Source organism: Ischnura elegans, chromosome 6, assembly GCF_921293095.1.
Source record: "Ischnura elegans chromosome 6, ioIscEleg1.1, whole genome shotgun sequence".
In the NCBI taxonomy this organism is placed as follows: domain Eukaryota; kingdom Metazoa; phylum Arthropoda; class Insecta; order Odonata; family Coenagrionidae; genus Ischnura; species Ischnura elegans.
Genome location: NC_060251.1, coordinates 47,620,996 through 47,646,336, shown reverse-complemented (window position 1 = coordinate 47,646,336; position 25,341 = coordinate 47,620,996). Strand labels below are relative to the sequence as shown.

General features: G+C 35.8%; 1 protein-coding gene across 3 annotated transcripts in view; it reads right to left on the bottom strand.

Annotated features, from left to right (window-relative positions):
• LOC124160610 (glutamate receptor ionotropic, kainate 2) overlaps positions 1-25,341 on the bottom strand; it is a 1,073,818-nt gene that overhangs the window by 5,664 nt on the left and 1,042,813 nt on the right. For 2 of the 3 annotated variants that reach the window (XM_046536503.1, XM_046536502.1), the window contains exon 16: positions 13,632-13,787. The exons of the other annotated variant lie outside the window; for it this stretch is intronic. In XM_046536503.1, coding sequence (XP_046392459.1) covers positions 13,632-13,787 — 156 coding nt within the window. The remainder of the gene's footprint in view (positions 1-13,631; positions 13,788-25,341) is intronic. 3 annotated transcript variants of the gene reach the window in all.

Sequence of the window (25,341 nt, the reverse complement as noted above, 5' to 3'; positions counted from 1 at the left end):
TCAAGCTTTGGAATCATCTGTCGAAGAAATTCATGATTATCTAGATATTGGTTTACCTTTTGTTCACCATCCCCATAATATTAAAATGCTCCATTTTCTCCATGGGATTTTTCTCCAAATACACCAAAAGGCTTAACATATATAATATTAAATAGCAACTGTAGAAAAATGAGTATGTCGAGTTTTATCAATAACAATTACAACTTAGCAAAGGACACAAAAATCCATCAAACTTGTTTGCACTCACTCAATTTGAAATAAGTGATACGGAGAAAGACTGCAGTATTTCCTATGAAGTTTGTCATGACTTGATTTTTTTATAGGAACAACCTTATTTATCATACACATTTTTAACAACTGCAAAATTAATATTTGGACAGCTAGGTTCATATTAAAAGTGAGGTAAAATTATGGATCACCTGAAGTCCTTAAACTGAACTATCTAAATATGCACCCGTGAATGAAATTTATAATCCAGGAGAAAAAGGCCTTCTCCATAAATTGTTTCACCATTAGGTCACCTGAAACATCATCATCAATTATTACTCTCTAAATGAACTATTTTGGGAAACTCTAGAAGGTACCTAGGCTTTTGCAAACTAGGATATGGGTACTACTGAAGCAATGCAAAAGGGTCGCTAAATATTTTTGTACAAAACTAATCTAGTTCTCTGTACATTCTGAGGCTCAAGCCAGTGTCATTCACTCATGTGCTTTGATAAAGCAGAACTCTTCCTAGTGAATGCAGGATAGGACATGAGAAATTAGTGTGACTGTAAATATGATAAATGGAGTTTCAAGGTTGATTATGCTGTTGAATGAGATCTTATGTTTGGGGGAAATTACATATGTATTAAGTAAATGGTTTAGTTTCCAATTATAAGTGAAATAATTAATGAATCTCATGCATATACATACGTGGGAAATAATAAAAATGGTAAAGAGGAAAAATACTCATTAAAGGTATAAATAATTAATTAGTTTCTTGAAATTTTTGCTAGAATGTCTAATGACCCTGGTAAAGACAGCAGGTAACGTTGCCGTAGATGTGATGAATTGCTGTGAGTGATTCATGATATTGATATGCCTATCTCCACACACATTAAAATAATTCTTTACACACAAGAACAGGCAACATATAATTCTGATAATGTATGGGGCATTGGTCAATCCATGTTATAAAAATACAAGATCTGAGACCCATATGTACGCCAAATGTCAGCATCTACCGCACTGTAGAAGATTGGGCACTTGATTGTTCCTAAACCAAGCTGTACCTATGCCTAAGATTAACATTACATCAATATAAACCGGAGTTCAGTCCACAGTGCACCACTGTCCAAAGTCAAAGTGTTCCATGGGACAGACTGCACTCTGAAAAATGGCCATCAAGCCTTAGGTTCTCCATAAATTTCATGCGGCAAACGATACAGAGTTGTAACAGATGGAAATGGCTATAACGAGGACCACATTGCAGCTCAGTGTACCCAATGGTACAGATCCATGTTTGAGTCCATGTTTGTCTCAACTCAGGGTCTACTGCCCATAGTGTGCATCAGAAAGTCAACATGTGTGGAAGCAGGTTAAGAGACCCCTAAAAAATGGTGTTATAGAGTTCAACCCAAATAGAACAATGGAAGGATCCCTTTGATATGTAGAAAGTACCTTCATAGTTATAATATACATACCTATGTACTTTTAATTTTGTGAGTATGTATGCATTACAAAAGCAAGGTTTTAGTGGATAGTTAAATTTTTTCCTTGAACACAGTTCACAATACTGGTTCAATTATCAGTGCCACTAAAAAATAAGAATTTGTACGCATATTGAAATCATGGAATGGTGTTTCCCTATTTTAATTACTGACACAGTAGAAGATCAATAATCTGGAGTGCTGGGGTCCAGGCACATTACAGTAGAAAGATGCTTGCGGTGTATGGATCACTTTCCATGAAGCTGGTAACCCCATTACACAGCAATTTGGCTGTAAGAGTGCTGGGGTCTCATCAATAATGAGTTGTGAGAATATGGCTGTGGTAAATAAGGTGACAAGTAATGATAAAAATAGACTTGTTAAAAAAAATTCTTTTATGCAATGCTTATTCCCAAAGTTTCTCATTAGTAAATGGCGAAAATGGGAGAACTTGTCTAGATGAAGCCAGACGTAAGTGGAAAGAAACAGTACATAATAAAATAGGCTTAGCAGGTTATCAATGTTTCCCTGGCCCATATTGCAAACCATGTCCATAAATCTGAATTTTTACCAAAAATCGTCAAGAGTACATGAAAATTCCAGGTCAAATTCACAAGTGGTAGTGTAAAAAATCGAAAGTATAGGAAATGAACAATCATAAGGGGGACCCTGAAAAGTGTTGAATAGACTTGAGAGAAGGTGGTGTAAAAATTACAGCTCGTGTCCTGTAAGTAACATGTACTGGCAGTGAAAAACATATTTAGGTATTTCTCATTCAAATATATCAAAGAATCAAAAAGGACTCATGAAATGATTTATAATTCAGAGATGTTTAAAAATTTTAGACCATTACAAAAGTAAGTCAATAGTCAACCAAAATGAGGGTATGGTATAGAGTGGGTAACATGGGAAATTGCTTAGGTACTGCATACTCGAAGCATCATGTGTGGGAACCCTGAAATCTGGTAAAAAAATAGCCACTCAGTTAGCAAGTATGGCAATGTGTGGTTTCCTTAAGTCAAATTCCCTTGGTAAAGCAAATTTAAAGTGCAATGAGCAAGGGGCCCTGAAAAGCTGTAAAAACTCATTGTAACATTGTAATTTCTCGGTCTCTGCATTTCTTCAGGGTTTTCTTCCGCGTCAGCTTGTTTGTGGACAACAGTTTCGCTGGCTATCCTGCCAGCTTCTTCAGGTCGAAGGTGTCGGCTGTTGGTTTCTGCCTCGCTTATATACTGTAGGCTGGATGAGAGCTGCACTGTGATTGGATGTCTGACTGGGCGCTTCTCGCTGATTGGCTCTCTCTTTGATGACTCTTTTCCAGGCGTTGTGAAGGAAGTATCCATCTTCTCTATTGAAATTCAATGGTGTTTTTTGAATTTCTATTGCCTCCCTGATTTGTCTTGGGAAGTATCGGCACTCCTTAACTAAAAAATCCTTTTCCTCAAATTTGATGTCGTGGCCAGGTTCCGACCTCTTGTCGTGTATTTGGTGTTACAAATACCATATTTGTCTGAATATAGTCTCCCTTTTTTTTCCAAAAATGTCAATGGCAAAAGTAAAGAGGGGACTATATTCAGACGAATTTTTTTAATTTTTCATGAAACTGAAGCCTCGAAACTAGGGGGGGGGACTATATTCAGAGGGGCTCTATATTCAGAGAAATACGGTCATTTTATGACAGAATTACAAACCTTAAAGAATTCCAGAAAACCTGTTGTTTTGATCTAAACCCATTATGTACTAGGTATTTAAATCCAATCTCTTCAGGTGGGACCGGGCATATAAAGCTTGTCATCGCTATATGAAGCAATGCAAGCTTAACCCTTTCGCGTCGGGTGGAGCCAATGGGCATTTTCATATGCAGAACACCTGACGTCGGGTACAGCTGTCGCGGATTTTTCAATGCAGACGACCAAACGTCACCTCTGGCAGACGTGAGGGAAGGGAAGTGACCGCTGAGGTAGCAATTGTCTGATGCATTTAGGCCCGGCCTGAGACCCAGCTTAGCAAGTCCTTCAGGGCCACTCCTAGGCAATAAAGCCTGACCCTCCCACTCCTTTATGACCATCCTCACCGCAGGAATCCATTGCATAGTAGTTATGTTTTCTATAGTTTTTTCAGTGATATGTTTTTTTGCATATCACTAAGTTTTTTACTTTGAAATGAATTCTTCGTTTTGTACTGTGCCCAAGCAATTTTTAAATGGAATTTTAGCATTGAAAATAACGGACTTCCGGACTTATAGTCTTATTACCTTATATTTACTAACTTTGTTGTCATTAACGCTAGAAACCCATTTAAAATTCCACAATTCTTAAAAAACGTTAGTAATTCTTTTAGAAGAGTAAATAATTTAAAATCAACTACAATGTTTGGTTGAATAAAACACTAGTAACGCAATAAGTTGACCATGGATTCGTGCTATGCTTGGGTTAGAGGGTGAAGTCCAGTGGTCGGGGTAAGGGACGGGCACCCTGTTGAGCTGGGCCCCAAATATGAGGGACAAAAATACCCAGGCAACTCACCCCCAATAAAGAGCTCCGTATAGAGAGGTTTAAAATATTCTTATGCTACTTGTAGCACGAAAACGTTTTTCTATTGTAGGTGCCGGCAGGAAAGTGTTAATGTCATTGCTATATGAAAACTGGTCTAGCATGTTTAATTTTTAACATATTTTAATAAACTTTGAAGCATTTTACTCGCCAGAGAATTTAGTACCTGGGTTTTGTTTAATACAGAGTGAAACATGGCCCTTATTGCTGGGAAATCTTGCAGAATCCACGTACATGCCAAGTTTCCATCCTAAAAATTTTTGCAAAACATAATCGACACCTCCATGATGGATATTTCTTCTTTCTATACCCCACTATCCTCTCTAGTCTGTGTTTCACCATTCCCCCACCAGCTTTGCCGGGTTATCTTGACAAGGGGCTCATTGAGTCAGCCTCTCTCTCTCTCGCCATCCGTGTCATCAACCCCGGAAGACGTACTTCTTCCCTCCTCAAATTTAGCCCAATCCTTGGATACTTCTAAAATGTATTTTAAAGTAACACAGATATGTAGATGTTTTCAATGGTTTTTACACCACAGAATCGTTAAATTGGGCTCTGCTGATTAACCTCAATACAACTTTTTCTGGTCACTTCATAGAAATCATTGAGACAATCACCTGGCGAGTCCAATAATACATCAACAAAAAATTCTTCATATATACCTACATACATATGTTTATCCTTCTCCATCATTGCACAAGATGCACCAACACTAGTTGACGCCATTATTATAGATAAGGGCTTATTATTACTGGAGTAATTTTGAGTAAAAATAATATGTAAAGGAACTACATATTGCTGAATATTGAAATCTACGTAGACTACGTATGTATGCATTTTCATAAGGTAAATGCGCATAACATTCCATGTAAGAAACTTATTCCTCCGTAAACTACATGACTTCAGATCTCTATTAAAGAGAGCAAAGAACACAAGAACATCCTAGATGGGATTAATATACATTATAAGTAGGGGAAACGGAAGTGAATACCCTACAAAGATAAGTATTGTGGCCATCAGGTCCTTTCTATCAAGGCGGAATTTTGAAAGGACCCACAACTCCCTTGGCCCTCGGGAACTTATGTATTTACATTAGACAAAGTAGATAGGATATCTTGTGAGAATCAAGATCATAGCAAGTGTGAAGACCATCCAAAAAAATATGCATTCAAAAGAGGCATTCCTTACTCACTCTATGCCACTAAAGATTAGGCGATCAGAGAGTTACTGACAAATGGAATTTGTATAAAAACACTGAATGGAAAAGAACCATCTAATTATAACTCTTCCTTATTAGCTAAAAAATCATTATTCCTGATTTCTGAACAGAGGGAATTTATAGTCTCTGTATTGGAAAAAGTAATACATAATCGAGCTTTTTTTCACATGGTATGACTTAGTGAACTTTAATTTATATACATTACTAATCTCAAAAAGTGAACTATGTTCAATCAGAAATAGTTCAAAATAACTTGAATAGTATAAAACTAAATCATTGAAAGAACATTCTCAAATACAATAGAATCAGATCGGAACATGAATAGCCAATATTAAAAGAGGCAGAATGAGTTTTGCTGTCATACGTCAAAACAGGGAAATCTCTGTGACTAGTCCTCAACATTCAGCGCTCAAAACTCAGAGATCTCCGTGATTGGTCCGCAACGTGTTAAATTATTTAGAATTCCAGGTTATCGATCTTCTATTTGTATGTAGTGCTATTTAAATATGTAAATGGATTCTATGTCTTAGTTCTTATTGTGGTATAAAGTAAGTGTATGCAAAAGGGCAGTGGAAACATGTTTCTAAAATAAAAGAGAGCTGATTGCCTTATAGGGAGTACTTACAATATTTTGCACTGATCATCTTGCCCTGAATTATGGCAACTATTAAACAAAAATCAACAGGTTATATAATTAATGCTGCTGCATTATGCTGCAGCTAACAGCTGCATTATGTGGCCTCTTTTTTTTGTAATAAAATTTTGCATAAGAAAATAGATAAATATAAGGACATTGCTCCTTTTTACCTTGGGCATGAGAAACAAGAACAGGCTCATAATATTGATGGAGGATATTTTCCTTAGATTGACATGATCAGAAATTGGTTTGCTGAGGTGATATCTCATTTTCTTAGGATAATTTGATTTAATTAAACGTTTTTGGAGCATCCAATATATTTTCATTTTCATATCCCTAGACTTAGCCCATCAATACCTATGTCCTTCCAAAGAAGTTGAAACAAAATATGAGGGGTCCACCTACTTCTGATTGTTGTCATGTAAAGCTAAAGCCCAATGCACAATAAAAGGCACAACACACAATGCTAAACTAGACACACTCAATGATATTGTAGACACATGCAATGTCACCTACATGAAATCACAAGCCGAAGAACGCATCACGCCACAAAATGTGGCAAAGGTAAAATTTTAAGTTTTTTCTTGTGTTACAGCATAATACTTCCTGTTTCTCCTAATTTTTTTGAAACACTATTCAAAATTTTGCCCAATATTTTCGTCTTGGTTTCTGATAAATTAAAAAATATATTTTTCGTTCAAATTAAACTTTGAATCTAAATCTGACGCTTCTCGTTTAAATGCTATCCAATCTGAATGAATTGTAGAAAAAACTAGCCAAGGTGCTTCATTTGTTTCTCGTGTGCATTACATTATTTACAATCAGTGCACAAATTTATGTTATTTGAAGTGATAATAACATTAAATCAAGAAATGAAAGAAATCATTTTGTTAAAGAAGTGGATGTTTACGAATAATTTGAAGCGTAAAACCTATTTCCCAAAAGCCCAGATAAAATAAGGTATTGCGAAGAAGATACACGAGGAAGATGCCAAGAGACCTTAGAAGATTCCAAATCGACTACATTCTAGTGAAACAAAGATTCAGGAACCGGGTAAAGGACTGCAAAAGTTATCCAGGAGCAGATATCAATAGTGACCATAACTTAGTTATGATGAAATGCCACCTAAAATTTGAAAAATTGAAGAAAGCCATGAAAAACATATGGCAGGTTGAAAAATTGAAGGAGGTTCAGCATCAACTGGATTTTAAAGAGGCTGTAGAAAAGAAAATAGGGGAGGATACGGCCAATAAACCAATGGAGGAGAGTTGGAAAACCATTAGAAGTGATCTGCAGGCAGCAGCTGAGGAAGTTCTTGGTAAAAGAAGAGTCGTTATGAAAAAACCATGGATCACGAAGGAGGTATTAGATCCCATTGAAGAAAGAAGAAAATACAAGGTTGCGAAAACAGAGGAAGGACAGAATCGTTACAAGAGAATAAGGAATGAAATATGTCGTAAAGCGCGGAAGGCTAGAGAAACGTGGATGAAAAGCATTTGCGAAGACGTGCAAAACAATCTTATACATGGAAAAGTAGAGGCCGCTTATAGGATAGTGAGGAACCACTTTAAGGAAAGGGGCGTAAGATGTAATACCCTTAGGGACAAAAACGGAGAACTATTGATTGAAAACGAAGAAAAAGGTAAGAGATGGAAGGAATATCTGGAAGATTTGTACAAAGGAAGTCGCCTCAGAACGAATGCTATCGAAAACGAGAGGGAAGTGGATGACGATGACATGGGAGCCCCAATTTTAAGATCGGAATTTGATGCGGCTGTAAGAGACCTCCGGATAAATAAAGCGTCTGGTATTGATGACATTCCTGCAGAACTAATTAAAAATTCAGGAGAGAAGATGTTGAACCAGCTATACAAAATCATTAGTGAAATGTATTCCACAGGTGAGATACCATAGGACTTCGAGAGGAACATTATAATCCCTATTCCTAAGAAGAAAAGAGCAGAGAACTGCGAAGACTTTAGGACCATAAGCCTTACTACTCATGCATCAAAGATACTGACAAGGATCATCTATAGAAGAATAGAACGAAAAGCAGAAGAGTACTTGAATGAGGACCAATTTGGATTCAGAAAAAACAAAGGCACAAGGGAAGCAATATTGGCCCTTAGACTGCTCATAGAGAAGAGAATGGAAAATAACAAGCCAATGTTCGTTGTGTTTGTGGACTTAGAGAAAGAATTTGACAACGTGGATTGGAGCACAATGCTTGGAATTCTAAAGGAAATTGGGGTTCTTTATAATGACAGAAGAATCACACAGTTTATACAAAAAGCAAGTAGCGGTGTTAAAATCAGGGCCCAGTAGTGAAGAAGCAAGAATTAGGAAAGAAGTGCGACAAGGCTGTTCATTGTAACCCATAATTTTCAACGTTTACATTGAGAAAGCCATTAATGAAATCAAAAAAAAGGCATTGGGAGTGAATATCCATGGAGAAAAAATTAGCATGCTAAGATTTGCTGATGACATAGCCGTTATAGCAGAAACAGAGAGGGATTTGAAAAATATTCTGATTAATATGGGTAGGGTAATGGGTAGATATCAACTGAAAATAAGCACGAAGATAACCAAGATCTTAGTATGCAGCAGAAGAGAAGAAGTCAAGACTAACATTAAAATAGGGAAGCAAAAACTGATAGTGGTGGATGAATTCGGTTATTTGGGAAGCAAGATAACTAGTGACGGGAGAAGTAAGAAAGAAATTATCAGCAGAATAGCCCAGGCGAAGAGAGCATTCCACCAAAAGAGAGACCTGCTCACAGCGGGAAACTTAAATATGGAAGTAAAGAAACAATTTATAAGAACCTACATTTGGAGTATGCTCCTATACGGAAGTGAGGCATGGACAATGACCGCAGCGGAGAAAGCAAGGATAGAGGCCTTCGAAATGTGGTGCTACAGAAGAATGATGAAAATAAATTGGATCGACGGAGTTAGTAACGAGGAAGTCCTAAGAAGAGTGGGAGAGAAGAGAAGCCTCATGAAAACCTTAACAAGAAGACGGAACAACCTTATAGGCCACATCTTGAGACATGATGGCCTGATGAAGACAATCGTCGAAGGACAAGTGGAAGGCAAGAATGGAAAAGGAAGACCTCGGACAAAATATATGGAACAAGTAAAGAGAGATGTGAAAGAGAAGAAATACGTAGGTGTGAAAAGATTAGCTGATAGGAGAACTGAGTGGAGAGCTGCGTCAGGCCAATCGTAGGATTGTTGACCAGTGATGATGATGATATTTGTGTCAATAATTCAATTGAAAAATTGTGCACTTCATTGCAATGAAAAATAATTTCCTTGGTTCGATTTACAGTAAGATAAATAGATATGTATTTCATGTATTTATCCTAGGAAGAAGTAGGTTTCAGAAAATTGGATCACCTTATCTTGGCTCCTTTACCTGAAATGTTAGATTTGACTAAACTTATACTGAGTATTATGTGTATTGCAGTCAAACCTCCATACAAAGGATGCTCCAGGACTAGAAAAATGGTAACTTTGTTATAAAGGGGATCGGTATGCATAGACGCTTTTTGGGTTGCGTTATCACAGGATGAGGGTAAAGAGTTTAGATAGATTGACAACGTGTGCCACAAATATGGTAGCAATAGTAGGCTCCAATTAGAACAGTTTTTATGCTGGTGAAAAAAATTGTCCAGCCAATAAAGCATGTCTATAAATTATGCATTCCTTTGCATGACTGACAGACTCACTCACTGATGGATACACCATCCCAGCCACTCCCAGAAGAGTCGGAGAGCTGAAAGCTTGCACGGTGGTGGGGAGCCAAATGTAATGTGCATTGTAAATCTTAAGAACGCTGAATTTTGCTCAAAAAAAAGAATTCAAAAGTAAAAAATTCCAGTTTTTCCTTGCAAGGCTTCTGTCAATGGCCTCTGATGCCTAGAGTACTTGAGGGATCTCAGCCTTTTTTTAATTCCGCACATAAGGGGAGAATGAGAAATTCATTTCCATTAACCCCAGGAATCCAGAGAAAAAACTCTTTGAACTCAGTCTTCTCTGGGCAACCCCAACATTCTACAGGTGTTTAAACCCAAGTGATAATACATATTATGAAATAAGAATTTCCAACGACTCAGATTCCTCTGCATATTAGGAATTCCACTTAAATAAAGTCAAATATATACGCTTTCTACTAGAGATGGGTCGAATAGCAGATTTCTCGAACTAGAATATTCGAATCCTTGAATTTCGAATACCTCTAATACTAGAGTTATGCAAAGTATATCTACCAAACCCCATTTCAGCAGCACGCCCATCTGATACTCGGCTTTATCCAACTTCTTATTTTTAAAAGGTAGCTCGCTTTACCCCCACTCCTGCTGTCAAGTGCTAATGGACAATCTGAGCGTTTTGCAAAACACACGCGCTTCTCCACCAGATTTTCTTCTTCTTCAATTATTTTCAGTCCATCTTTGGAAGTTCTCAGGAGATAAGAGGATGAATTTGAATTGCTATGAGGGAGAAATCAAATATCCGGAGAAAATATCCCTTCGTCTGTGACTGTGACAACAGAGATTTATAGCGTAACTCGTAAATTGTAACTTGATATATGTTTTCGGAAAAAAGTACTGCATCAACTTCTGAGAAGCTCAGCTACGAGGATATCGAGTTTCGCCAGAATGCTAAGTCTCCCTTGTATTTTGACATTTATTTCCTCGCGTAAAATGCTTAAATAAAGTCAGAAATATGTCGTGTTTGGTCTTATTCTTTTTTAAATTATGTGCACATTACTTATCTTTCAATCCAATGAAGGTGTAATATCAATTGGCGAAAGCTATTTTTAGAAACCTTTTGGGCTAATAGATGACTCATGCAGCAGTTGACTTCCAGCAATGGGGAACTTCGAAGCAGGTAGGCAGAAAAAGGTCAGTGGGGGAGAAAGAGGGTAGGGTGAAACACAATTATATTATTCTCCTGTAACTTGATATTTTCTTTTGAAGCTTTTGATTTATGGTCTTCGTAATGCTAATCCAGTGCAAGCTGGGGCCTTTTGTTTGATTTCGGAGAGGAGGAAAGCATTGGAGGAGGGGCCGAGAGCTGATGGATGGAGGGGGTAGCGGATTTTGGGAATTGTGCTATGTAGTTACTATCCCACGGCACAGAGGTTCTCCTGGTGGGGGAAACCAGGGGTTTTCGGATTTTTTCACATGATCATTTTCGGTTCCCCACGTCGAACTCTTTTCACCGCTCTAATCTGTGAATTTGATGTAGTTCGTCAACTTGCCTATAACGGTGCTGCATCCACTATCTACATTTTTCCAAGTCAACTACCAACGATGTGCGTGCGACAGTGTATGAAGCAAAATTCAAAGTATTCGAGGTATTCGAGATGGTACCTTTAGCATAATTATTCGAGATCTCAAATATCGAATACTTTCTAGTATTTGAGGTATTCGAGTATTCGCGGATACTATTCGCACGTCTCTACTTTCTTTGGTATTATTGAATACCCTCATATTTCCCTTCTCTTCCTTTGAAAATATTCAAAATGTATACATACGTTCTGATATTTCTGTGCATACCCCTGGTCAACAGTCTCTAATCTAATATGATAATGTGTGATCACGCATTGTGCATTCCTTTGCATCATCGTGTCTTATGGCAGGGAAATATCTTCACTGACAATGCCAGTATCTTCAGATTATGCACCCTTGGCCCCAAAATCATGATATAAGTGGGATAAAGAATGACTTAATGCCAGATAGTAAACTGAGCCACTGGCTTTATTCAACATTTATGATCAGTTTAAATATGGTGGATTTGAATTCTTAGTAGGTAATGGCATTCCCGCTTCTGATAAGCAGCAGAGAAGGATATAATGCCCAATCAGTGAAATGTGTGAAAACAAGGCAATCGATCTCAATTTTGAGACAATCTTAGGATATGTGGTACTTTGAAGTGAAATTGCATGTCATCACAGGGTAAAATGATTTCTAAGTCTAAAATTCTAGAGCCCTCGTTCAGACTTCGTTTCAGGGAGACTTCATCATTATACAGGTTCATTGTGGGAGGATTTTCTCCATGCAGTGTACATGGGAAGGGCCCGGGACAGGAGCTGTTATTTCATTACAAGCTTTACATGAATTCTGCTATGTGGAGGTTTTTTATAAAAGGGTTTCACTATACTCATGATTGAACATGTACCAAATACTTATTTAGCTAACAAATTTATACATTTCATTTATAAAGCATAAAATTGCGAGTAATTCAGTAAATAAAAAATCATTTATAGAAAATTAAAATGTCTGTAAATGTTTTCTAAGTATATAATCTCCTTCATATTTGATGCACATCTTAAAAAGCTTCACTCATGTTTAGTCGGCCCTTTAGAAAATCTCTCATACGGTATTTATTCTAAAACATGCAATGGGGCAATGAAAGACTCCCACGAGATTGTCATGGTATCTTCTGATTCTCCTGGAACCTTTTGTACCACTTGAATTTAGAGTTTTGTAATACTACATCCTGCCCTTAGTTTTTTATAAGAATTTTCATTTTCAGAGCATCCATATTATCCTTACCCAATTTCTTGCAAAATTTAACCACTCTCCTGCTCCAAAAATGTCCCATTATTTTTTTGTATGATTCTCTCCCCCTACCATACAATGGTGGCTACGTTGGCAAATTTAAATGTTTGATATTCACTGATACACTGCCTGTAGGTGAATGCATACAGTTAAGTCGAAGCCTCCTTGGTATTGTGATTGGATCCATGCCACACAAGGATGTGTGGTCACATGCAGGAATTCTATACACACTGGAACCTTTGGGAAAGACCATGAATATCTCTCTCTCATTAATTAAAAGAATTTTGCATTAAAATGTCATTAATTGTATAGCTATGAATAGACACTAAATTAACACCCATGTGAGAAGTACACCATGCTTTTGTAATGATATGGCTAAGAGAAAGGTATTGATGTTTTTTTACAACTCAGTTGGTATGTGTAAATTTTTGTATGAATACATAAATCTAAAATTAAAGCATGTATTATATTAATTATGATTATGTATTCTTTAGTAGATGCTAAAAATCATATGGTATCCACTGATTATATGGTTGGATAAATGTAGCCTGCGCTGTGGACTATAATACATAGTTGTCTAAGATGAGAAAATATAATCAAGGTGGGAAATGTATGATATAAGGCTTGAAATATCTTTCTCATACACATTTTTATAATTAAGCTAGAAATAACAGCATAAAAACTATCTGTTACTAAATTCAGGTTATACATATTTTGTATTTGATTAATCATAATTTTATGAATATGAAATGTAATAATAATCACCCATGGACTCTTCTCTTCGGAGTGACTAGTAGAGTATTTACCAAGAATTATTTAGCCATTAGAGCAATTGTGACACTAGTATTCGACTAAAGAATTCTTCTAACATCATATGCACACATTGGTATGAATAAATAAACCACTAAACATCTTCCCCTTGACAGAATCATTTTCAGCACCTACAGAATCAGTCCTCACCCCGTTAAGATGGTGGGGGACATCAAGGCCAGCTGGTACGTATGTAGTGCCTGGAGAACACCGCGAACAGGAACGGCGTAGAGCTGGACGCTGCCTTGACCCATGACACCGTACCGCGAACCTTAGCTCCTCTGCCATCTCCGAGCATAGAGATTGCTGCCATGACAAAATATCGGGTTTTGTATGGGAAATAGGAAGGGTGAGGGACATTGAGAGGAGTGGGAATTATCGGGCAAGGTTAATAATGTAAGGTTTGGGCCAGCATATGCCAATTGGTTCTTGCATCATGGATTTGATGACGTGAGTGAAAATTCAAATTTTGAGAAGATATATGATCAAAACACCGAGGACATATGCAAGAAAAGGCTAATTATTTCAGTCTGCAGTTTCAGTTAGTCAATTCAATGCTAAAATTTTGAAGTTTTAAATCAATTTAATCTCTGCCAAAGCTAAACAAAAGTTTTATGAAGAAATTACTAAGGAATTATGTATTCATTTTTTCAAGTTCAGAATTGGAAATGCTATTATTTAATGCTCAATTCCTGAGGTTACAATCGGATTTTTACTTTTAATTATAAGAAAAAACTAAAGGGAATTATTCACACATAAACATAGTATATCATTACAGATTAACTTTCTCTTCATCCACAGTATCAAAATTAAACGAAGCCAAAACTGTGCAAAAATTTAAAATTTCATATGATAATAAAGGAAACTCCCTGTTACTGACATAACCGTATCATCCTAAATTCATGACCTATTGATTGCTATATTTCATCAACTCTGAATCCCAACCTGTTTACTAACCAGCAAGAGACTGTTTTCATCACAAAATTTCACACATAATACCTAGACTTAATTAATATACATGCTAATCTTTGGTGCAAAGGAGTTTTGCCTTTTGCAAATCCTTTAATCTCTCTTTTACCGCCTTATTGGTAATATCTGGTGCAATTGATGAATGACAGAATGGTTGGTTTATCTCTCTTTTAGCCTTTCAAAATCAGTAGTGAATCTTCTTTTTCAAACAAAACTTCTTTTAACTCACAAACAACCAAATTATGGAAGTGAGTGATTTTGATTTCAGAAGTGGCTGACAGAAGATCATGAATATGTTGGCGGAATGAAATTTATCTCAAGGAAAAAACAAAATAGGAGACTAGTTCTCTCACGCCAATGACACCAAGCAAAAAGAAAATCATTCCAAAATGCATATAACTGCCAGCAGTTATTATATATGTATTACATTGTTTCACCTTGTATAAATTATCCTTTCAAATGCCATCAAATGATAATGCTATATTTGATGATAACTTAAAATAATAAGATTATAAATATGCATCACCACAACCTGCCAGCCTAAATGGCAACACGGTAAATGTAACTGTGTAAAATAATGTATGGAGAAACAATGAAGAAAATATAGCAAAAAATTTAATGACAAAAATGAATACGATGACTTCATTATGTAGGGAAAAATATGTAGATGGCGATGTACAAATGTAGCATACTAGGAAGATATTCGTACCACCAAAAAATTCATTTTCAACTGCTATCGACTACTTCCTGCCAATATTTCTCTACCCTTTCAAGTGTATAAATTTACTGTGTTGCAGAACACATATGTGGGATTGTGACAAGTGCAGTCTGTGCACCAAATGGTACATCTGAAATTGAAATACATACATGAACCAACAGGGAAGTGTTGAAATACTAGGATTTTCTGAGACTCCTGAAACTTCCAAGAATAAACAATGAAGCCATGGAAATGAAAATCTATGTATTGAATGGCAAATAAGTAGATGGGTCAAATCCTGACACCCTGAATTCTGGACATGAAATTCTGCAGTAAAAAGAGTTGTACATTATTTCAGGACCAATGAGAAAGGAAAAATCCTTTTCTAAACTCATATAACATCTGATTCTGCAGTCTCAGTTCTCGCAATTCCAATGTAATGGAGAAAATTTTGGATTTGTTGTCAAATTGATTAAGACCCTTAAAGAGAAGACTTTGACTTCTGTGACTGTTTGGATACAATTTAAATCAGGAATTTCGAGCTCAAGTCATTCCACCATTTCCTGCCATATTTCTTTATTGTTGAAATGAATCTAGTACATATTTGCGGCAGGTTGGTATGGAATACAATGGAAACCACCCTTGTCTCTCTCCCTTTCCAGCTTTGAATTTCCTTGTTCAGTTAGTTCAGTTAGGCATATTTCTGTATTAAAAATCCTTGAACCCAGTTTTATTCATTTCTCCTTCTCATGATTTCAGTGCTTTCTCTTCCCTAATAGCTTGCTCCAACCACCCCCTCAATCACCTGCTTGTCTCATTGGGCAGTTGCATCACTTTTCTCACCCATTATATCTGTAAAATTTCTTCCTTCCAATTTCTCCGAAGCCATATCACCTTCCATATTCACTTCCACGCCCTCATCTCAGACTCTACTAGTCATTTCTTTTTATATTCCGTTAATGCCCACATTTCCATTCAGTTAAGTACCTACTACACTCCATATTTGACTCTATCCCAGCCTTTTCTTCATACACTTGCGGTATGATCCTCTCACCAACTCTTTCCAATTAAAAAAATACCTCATTAGCCAACATGATTCTCCTTCTAATATCCTTACTGAGACGATGATGCCTACATACAATTCCCTCAGGTGTGCTGCCAAAATCGTATAACTGATCCACCTGCTCAAGTTTTTGACCATCTAATTTTATGTAATATCTCACGTTATTTGTTCTCAAGCTCCAAAAAACAGCATGAATTTGGTCTTCTTGCGACTTATCTTGATGCTGTGCTCCTTGCACAGTTTACCTAATGCATACACCAGCTCATGCAAGCCTTCCACCATCTGGTTAATCAAACCCTGTTCCTCACTTGAATATTGATCCCAAAGATATTACAAAAGAGCATTCTCAAGTAAACTGCTAGATACATATGATGTCATCCTCCACACATTTAAATGGATTCAATAAAGTCGCCACACAAGTAGCTAATGGCAGAGTCATCTGAATTTCATGGAGAAACAAGCCATAGTGACGGCTTAACCAAACTTTTTATTTGTGATAATTAGCCTATCAAATTCTTAACTTTAACCTACACCTACATACTTTTGCACGCTTTAGCCTACAATCTACACACTTCACCTCCAACATCTTATTCTTCCCACACCTCCCTTACCACTTCCTATGCTAACACATTGAGTGACATCAGACACCTTAGTCACAAACTTTGGCCATTGCTTACTCTCCCTGATTCTCTGATTTCTATGTATCATCGGTTCAAAATGTATTTTCTCAAGAATGCTCACTGCCTTTTTTTCAATTTACTCCATCAAAAACATTAAAAAACAAAAGAGCAAGCATACACATCATAGCTATTATCTTGCCTCTGTTCTTCTTATTAGTGCTAAAAGGGCTCCTGCTACATCAAAGACAATATGGGTTGAGTTTCCCTTCCAGAATACAAATGATAGTCTCCTGCATTTGTAATTACATCTTTGTGTCTATTCTTAACTGTACACATGTGGTATTTAGTCTACAAGAGTTGATTTAGAGCCGTCATTTTTTTCTCAAGATTTTTCAATAATAAATTGCTTTCAGTATGCTTGGACAAAGGTGTCCACTGCAAGAATTTATGGCCATAGAGAATGATAATGCATGGAATATTTATCATAGATGGAAATGCGACCTTAAGCAGACAGTTTGGAATTTCCAAAAAATTCAGGTGGCATGGAGTCCAGAAAAAGCTGGAATCTGCAATGCAACGAGGTGCTGCAATATTAAAAATAGATGGTGTATCATGAGAGTACAATAAAATGTAATTTTTCATAGAGAAAATGTTTAACATGTGAAAATGTTCAATCTGCTTTAAAAACACAGCATTATAAGCACTTGATAGCAGTATGTGGTACCTACTGATTATTATGAAAAACTAAATCAAAGGCCTAATAAATAAATCTGCATGAAAGTTTTTGTATGGAATGAGTTGGTTCTTGAGTGAAAACTTTGATGATAATTAATTAATAAAACTTGAAGCTTAAATTAAGTAATTGTTGCTATGATTTAAATTATGTCAGGTACTAAGACAGTAATGGCTTCAAAGTATAGCTAAGTTTTTAGAAAGCCTAGAAAAGTCACATAGTTGCAGCAAAATGATTAGCCACTAAATTGCAGATTGAAGTTTAATACTTGATTTGTAACTACTACTAGCAAGTAAAAGGATAGAAAATTTAGTACCCATCATATCCCAAAGCCACAGCTTTTGTATGGATTGCCATTGAAATAGCTTGGCACACAAACCTACTGCAACCTCATTTACTACTAGATACAAATGCTAGCCAAGCTTCCCAAGAATTTAAAAAACAATCTAAAAATGAGAAAACTCAGATGGGTGGTACAACCATTGCTGACAATGTTATTACAGTTAACCTAATAGGAGGATAATAACAATTGTCTAATAATGGATTGGGAATTTGCCATAATTAATTCACTAGAAAGTGATGCATATACGTGAAAAATATAAGAATTTCCTCCCTGGTAATTATTATTATCTTAGAAGTGATTAAAACAAAGACTTTGTGTTCTGATCAAATGGAGACTTTTGTTTCTCTTAATTTTTCTTAAATATGTTTCATTTCCTAAAAGACACATTAACAAATTTGTAATGAACACTATGGATGAGCATGTAGAAACAGGATTTTACAAGTACAAGCTTGTTTGGGGAAAGTAGTTCACCATGAGGTACGTAAAAATACAATAGAATTGATTACGAGTGACACAGAGATAGTGGCATATTGAAAAAAGAATGGAAAATGATTAGGAGGAAGAAATTAGTTTAAGAGAGCTTTTAACATAAAAGATGTCAGAAAAATTATAAAAAAAGTTTCCAGTAAATCATAGAATAAATTTTTCGATCAGCCACGTAACTGAATTAGGAAATTATTGAATCATATTATCGATCTATTCCATCTGAGGATAGATGGTGCTGTTTCTGGTATGATTTCATATCATTAAATGCAATTCTTGAGAAACAAAAACAATTGAGAGGCCATGAGTTGGATCAAGGGAATGTGGTAGCCTAGTGGTGGAGTCCTGAGCTCAAATCATGGATGAGGCCTTGGGATACTCCCAAAGAATATGTAATCCTTGCAGTGCTAAGTGACCTAGGGAAAGAATCTGGCTCTCCTACTCTGACTGCAAGTTATTCATATTCCTGTAATTTAAATTAGGATGAGCTCTATCATCACATGTCAAGTCAGCCTTTGCATTGAACACTGACTGTGTTCGTGAAATGGATGGTATTTTAGAAATCTATCTATCCAAAACTATATGAGATCAACCCCCTTTGATGTATCAGATGACCTTGATACATCAGATCATGTTCATTATTTGCTCTGAGCCCACGCTATCAATATGATTATATGCCAACAACTTACTCTATCCTAGATTCTAAGGCAATATTCACAAATTTATAAAACCAGCAAATCATTGAGGATATATTTCAAACAAAAAACTAAGGCATTACTTCCCTTGCTCCAGTCAAATCCTAGTAAATAAATAATTTTATTCGCTTATGGATAATAACTCTATTCATACAGTCATCACAGTTCTATTCAGAACAAATACTTTTCTTGCATTTAATCAAAAAAAGTTAGCTATCAAAGATGACACCCCTCAATTTCAAAAAGCAAAATTAGGGTACCAAGTACGAGGACAATTTAATCCTTACATACATGTTGTAGTATATTTTGCAGCTGTTTGAGCTTACCGCAGAATCATTGTCATGTAACTAACATGATTTGAGTTCAATTACATCAATAATTTAGAAGTCACTCAAACAGTAATCTGGCCAAGAGCCTAAGATTTTTTTTATTATGATTGCTATGCCATGACTTGAATCATTTATGAATTTGTCAAGATGACCTATGTATATTCAACCATTAATCTGCACTTTTTCTATGCTTGATGAAGTGCTGCCATTAGATCCTGTATATTAATGTGGCTTTCAAATGCAATTTACGGGAAATTACCATTAAAAGCCAATTTTGCCATCAATTACCAAGGTATAATTTGAAGTGATTGAGATATTATGTGAAGTGTTTGGGATTCATGTAAAATAAAATATCTTTGCTCCTTCCTATGCCTCAAGATCATACTGAATCTAAAATTTTTCAGGATATTTGAAGGTTTCCAGTCACAAGTGGCAGAAGGGATACTTCAAGTGAAAATATCCTGTACCATTACTAATAATGGAGAATGCTGAGACCAATGTATAATAGCACAAGAAGCCAGCTGCAAAGGCCAATACATTAAAAGGACTGGTGGATATAGGATTTTCTTGAGGGAGGCTGTGGGGGCGTAAGTTTGGAAGTTTGTAGATGGAGCCTATGATTACTGCATGAATGGAATAACCAATTGAATGAAGAGATTCAGGGGAAGGGCACTATATGGATGGTACCTTGAAAAAGTATTGTAAGAGTTGGCATCATTTCCTAAGAGACTTGCATTTTGTTTTAACTTTTAAGTACTGTTAGGACCATAGGATGCTGTGTGTAAGCCTTTTTCCATACGAAAACAGTCAGATAGAACTTAGAAATGGAGCTAAGGACGGGTCAGTTTTGTTTTATAGTTCTTGGTTTTACCAGGTCTTGAGCTTAACTGGAGAATCAAAACTGAAGTCAAACAAAATAAGCACAAAAAACAAGAATGGGGTCCATCACTCCGACCAAAAGTTGAAATTCACAAAAAGACTTTGGTAGATGGAAGGTTAAGTTAAGTTATGTCATAAGATAATTAAATTAAAACTAAATGAAGAAAATTATCCCTCATTTAGTCATTCTCACTAAAGTTTCAAATAAAAAAAATGCAGCATTTGCTGCTCACTTTTCATGAGTTGGTGATGTCAATAGAGTGGTTGTTCATTAGCTCGTTCAGGGATTACTTTTCATTGAGGACAAGAATCTGTCACTAGAGTGAATATGCAAGGCACCACACAAAGATAAAGCATAGCAGAGAAGCAGCAACTATCACCCAATGAGTTTGAGGCATCATCAACATATCTGAGAAAGTATTATGAATGTCCATTTTTCGTTGAAAATACCTGAAGAAGTGCACTGCGGATTGAAAAATGGAAAAAAATCGGTCCCTTAAATTTTCAAACTCTATCACAATAGGCAGTGAAATAAAATTGGTGAATTAACCCATAAGTATAAAGCCCCATTTATAAAAATTGGTTTAGTGCAATTTGGATAACAATAAAATGAGAACTGGAACCAAGACCTTGCCGACACAGCCTGCACTGCCTCCATTTGTGAAGTTGGGGCATGGTGGACGCGCTATGCTCCACAGAACCTCCTTTGGGCCTCTACTTAGACTAGAAAATGCATACAGAGGGCCTCCTTGCATGGAAGGAAGCATGCCTGTATCTACATCTTCAAGGGGATGTGCATGCAAAGGAGAGATTTAGAGGTCTGTGCCAGCTGGGGAACCATGACCAATACCAGGAACTGAACCACAATCACAACCAACTCATCCTTGAAAGGAACCACTCTTAACTAGTTGATTATTAGGATCAATATCATTTCTTAAATGATGAACGAGCTGATATCAATTCCAGGCCAAAGAAAAATTAAATACTTCTGAATGGCTAACCTTGGTTTACCATTAGGTAAACATAGAAGACTCCAAACCTAAGGATGACTTATCTCCTGATTAATATACAATAATTAGTCAAAGCAAATGAGAGTTGTAAAAAAAAGGAATGATGGCAGTTGAAAGGATGAATTCATTTAAGGATTAATGTGCATATTGGTAGGTATGCCATTGTTTCTTGTGTATTTGGTGTCAACAGAAGTGATAAGAACTGCATACTTCTTCTCCTCATATAATTTCTAGGAAGTATCGATTCTAGACAAAGTGTTATGTGAGTTGAAATTCAGGAGTTCATAAGTGAGAACCATTATTGATGGATGGTAATGACAGTGGAGAAGTACAACTCATCAGATGAAGATATTTAAAAAATAAGTGACCTATAGATCCATCCCTACTGTACATTGTTGTGTATTTTTTTTATATAAAATTTGTTTTGAGGATTATTTTCCCTTAAATTTCAGAAATTCTTATGATAGCTTTTATGAATGTGAAAACTTTCTCGAGAGATGGGGGTTTCCTTCAAAGAAGAGGATAGAATTCAAAGTTTTTAATCAGAATACCATTTTAAAATGATTTGGCAAAATTTTCAACGGCAAAAATCCACAAAAAAGAATCAGCCCTAGCTTTCAATGACTTTGTATTAGTTTCTATATTACTTAATTAAGTATATTTATAAATACCTTTTTAGGGAATTTTTATAAGGTGACAGTCAGATGAATATTTAACAATCTCAGCAATTTCAATAGCTAACCAATGGCTAAGGTGACTTTTTTGATGGCATTATAATAAATAATTTTTTGCAATAACCACTTGGGCTGTGCATTGGGTACAACTTTTAGCTATGGCAAAACTGGTAATCAATAGTTTGGAATGTTATTTTCATACCTACCAGTAACATGTGTCTATCATCAATTTTAATTTCTTGATTACATATATACAGCTAAATCTTTCATTGATGTTAAAACATTTAAAAGTCATGCTCAAAGTTTTAAAGGAATATCTGATAGCTAAATCTATTCTAGGAACTATCAGATCCTGATGCTTTATTTTAATGCAAAAACAAGTGCCTGACTATTTTTGGAACTGTTGTAGTGAAAGTGTTGCAGAGGGCCCTTGTGGAACTAGCAAACATCTATAATCCCAAAATTTTCTCAACACAAAGGAACACTTGGGAATAGTTAACACATGGTTTCTATCACTAATTTCACATTTATCATCTCGCATACTCTTCATGTTTTACATTATCAGAGGGATAGTACAATCACACTATTGCATTAGCTTCTGGAGACTATTACATCAGGAGACTAACATCTGATATGATCCCTAGCTGTGGTTTGGTAACACATGTGTAACTATAATGATTATAAAATATATGTACTAGCTATTGATTTCGAAAAGGAAAATGGTTGATGGATGGGGAACCAAGTGCCTTCATACTCAAAATTATCACTGACCAAAGACTGGAAATCAAAGTTAACAATGGCAAATATCTCCAAAACCATTTTTTAATTGACATTGGCAGTCACAAGTGAGGAGAAGAATAGCTATTAACCTACAAAGCGCTTAGGTAATAGTGAAGGGTTTCACTCGGGTCCAGTTGCATGACTTTTTCAGAGAGGTTGCATGATTTCAATGAGTGTAGGCATGTAGCCAGGGGGGGGGGGGCTTTGGGGGCTTCAGTCATCTGTAATATTTTCCGTAGAGGTGACTACCTGCAATACATCTGCTGAGGAGACCACTAGCCTAGGGACATCTATCTTCTCCATTTTCTCAAATTTCCATATCATAATTTCGGCCAAGAATGAATGACAAATTTAACTTTCAGCACTATGCAAACAAAATGTATAGATGACTTATTGAAATGTATGTTTTTCTAATGCATGCGAATTGACAACAAATATGAATACAGGTAACCCGCATGTCTCCCAAGCATCCTGTGAAGTACTGGCTACATCCCTGTGGTGGCATTAGCAAATTAGCTGCAGGAGTAATTTCTCCCAGGTAGTGAGTCAATTGAAACTGAGCTTGAGTGGAATTTTCCAGAAAACATTTTCAATTGGTTAATAATTAACCCTACGCCAGAAATATGCGGGAGTATGTTTCTTGACCTGAGAGACGAAAGCCGAAAATATCCACTAGAGATTTTCTTACACAGGCAAACGAATGCCGTAAATATCCCAGTTCTTGCTCTCTCCCTTTTATGACTGTTGTGGGTATGGGAAGTCTTAGTATCAGGACCTAATGCAGTGTGGCTTAGGCCTTACCCTCAAAATCTGGGAGCAGGTCGTCTTATATTATCCCTCTTTGTGGTAATAAGGTCTAACATCAAGTTGAGTTTGACATCAAAAGGGCAATATTTCAAGGAATAGCACTCATTGAAAGAATTCAAAGAATATACTCTTTGATTAAGCATGCATAATATTACAACTAGTAGATTTTTAATTCAAACAGTAAAATAAGAATGTTCAATAGGTCAACAATCAATCATGTCCATTATTTCTTGTATCCTAAAAATTAATTCGGACCAAACTACTTGAATTTAAAAAATTGGACCGCAAAGTGTTAAAAATGTTTTCACCAATAGATTCTCTCTGCTGCTGAAGACTTCCTGAACATAATGACATTGTTCATTGCATGTCAATGTTGTTTATATATATGTACCTATTCAAAAAAATCTCTCTCTCTGTTAAAATGGTTTTTGTGCTTTCTACTTTTGTTTTTTGCTATTTTCTTTAAAGGTCTTTGAGGTCCTCCCATAATTTGGTGATTTGCATCTAATATTGTTTACTTTGCTAACTTTTCAACTAGATGGAATAACTTGATGCCCCTTGAAATTCATACAACCTTTAAGTCACTCTACATCATCGTATGACTCCTGGACATGAATCAGCGCTGTCAATCTTAGTCTATCTCTTGGCGGGTAAATATTTATTCTCCTCCCAGTAGTAGATTGCATAAGACAATTGAAAAACTAGTTTTAGAAATATTTTTCATCATAACTTAAATTGACATTTGGATTGCCTATTTTCAAAAACATTAACTTAGCAGGTAAACAAATGATACTCCTAATAATTTTAGCCATATTTGACAAGGGTTAAGTGTTGGATTACCTTTGATATAAAGCAATTCAGGACTCTAATTATCACTCAAGGATTTTCTAAATAGATGATCTCATTTAGATTAAAACTAATAAATATGTATCCTCAATGACCTATCCTAATTCCTAACACAACTTCAGTTGTCACCAGCCCTGAATTCATATTCATTCAAGCTTTTCTAATTTACAGTCCAAATTTTTTACTGTGTCTCATATTGAACAGAATGACGATTGTTAATGTATTCTAAAATGTTACTTTTTCCATTGAAATGCTACTGTTTTAATGATGGCCTGAGGAGATGTATATGTATATGACTATATGTAATTGTATATGAATGAAGAGGTGTGAGGACTTGAATCCTCATACCCTTATATCTTAAATTTTACATAAGCAATGTGATTACAAAATAATTAAAAGTACATTTTGAGAAGGAATGAAAATAATATCTTATTTCATGCTTCTGTAAAATTACATTCAAATCCAGTGTTATAATTTGCATAATATCCTTTTGGTTATCATACAAGTGAGGATCCGATATTTTTTTAATTGTTTACCCAATTTCAGTATGGCTCCATGATTCTACTAACAATTGAAAGTAAAATTACTAGAGTGTCATGTACCATTTTAGTGTTTCCATCCTAAAAACGATTAAGTATTTCCTATCCTTGGTTCATTATGTAATATTTCCAGATAGCATACAAGGTTCTAAAATGAATCTTATTACCATTCTATCAGGTGAAGACTTATCACATCAATATACATATTTTAAATAGTCACTCACTGGATAGAAGCTTATCAGAGCTAAGGATCTCTATGTGAACAATATGTTTGACTCAGACTAAGACACACCTATCCCTTCACAGGATTACCAAATTATGTAGCTATTTGTAATATCATACCTGGCAATCTAACCATTTTAATTGATGCTAGATTTGTCATTAAATTTCCAT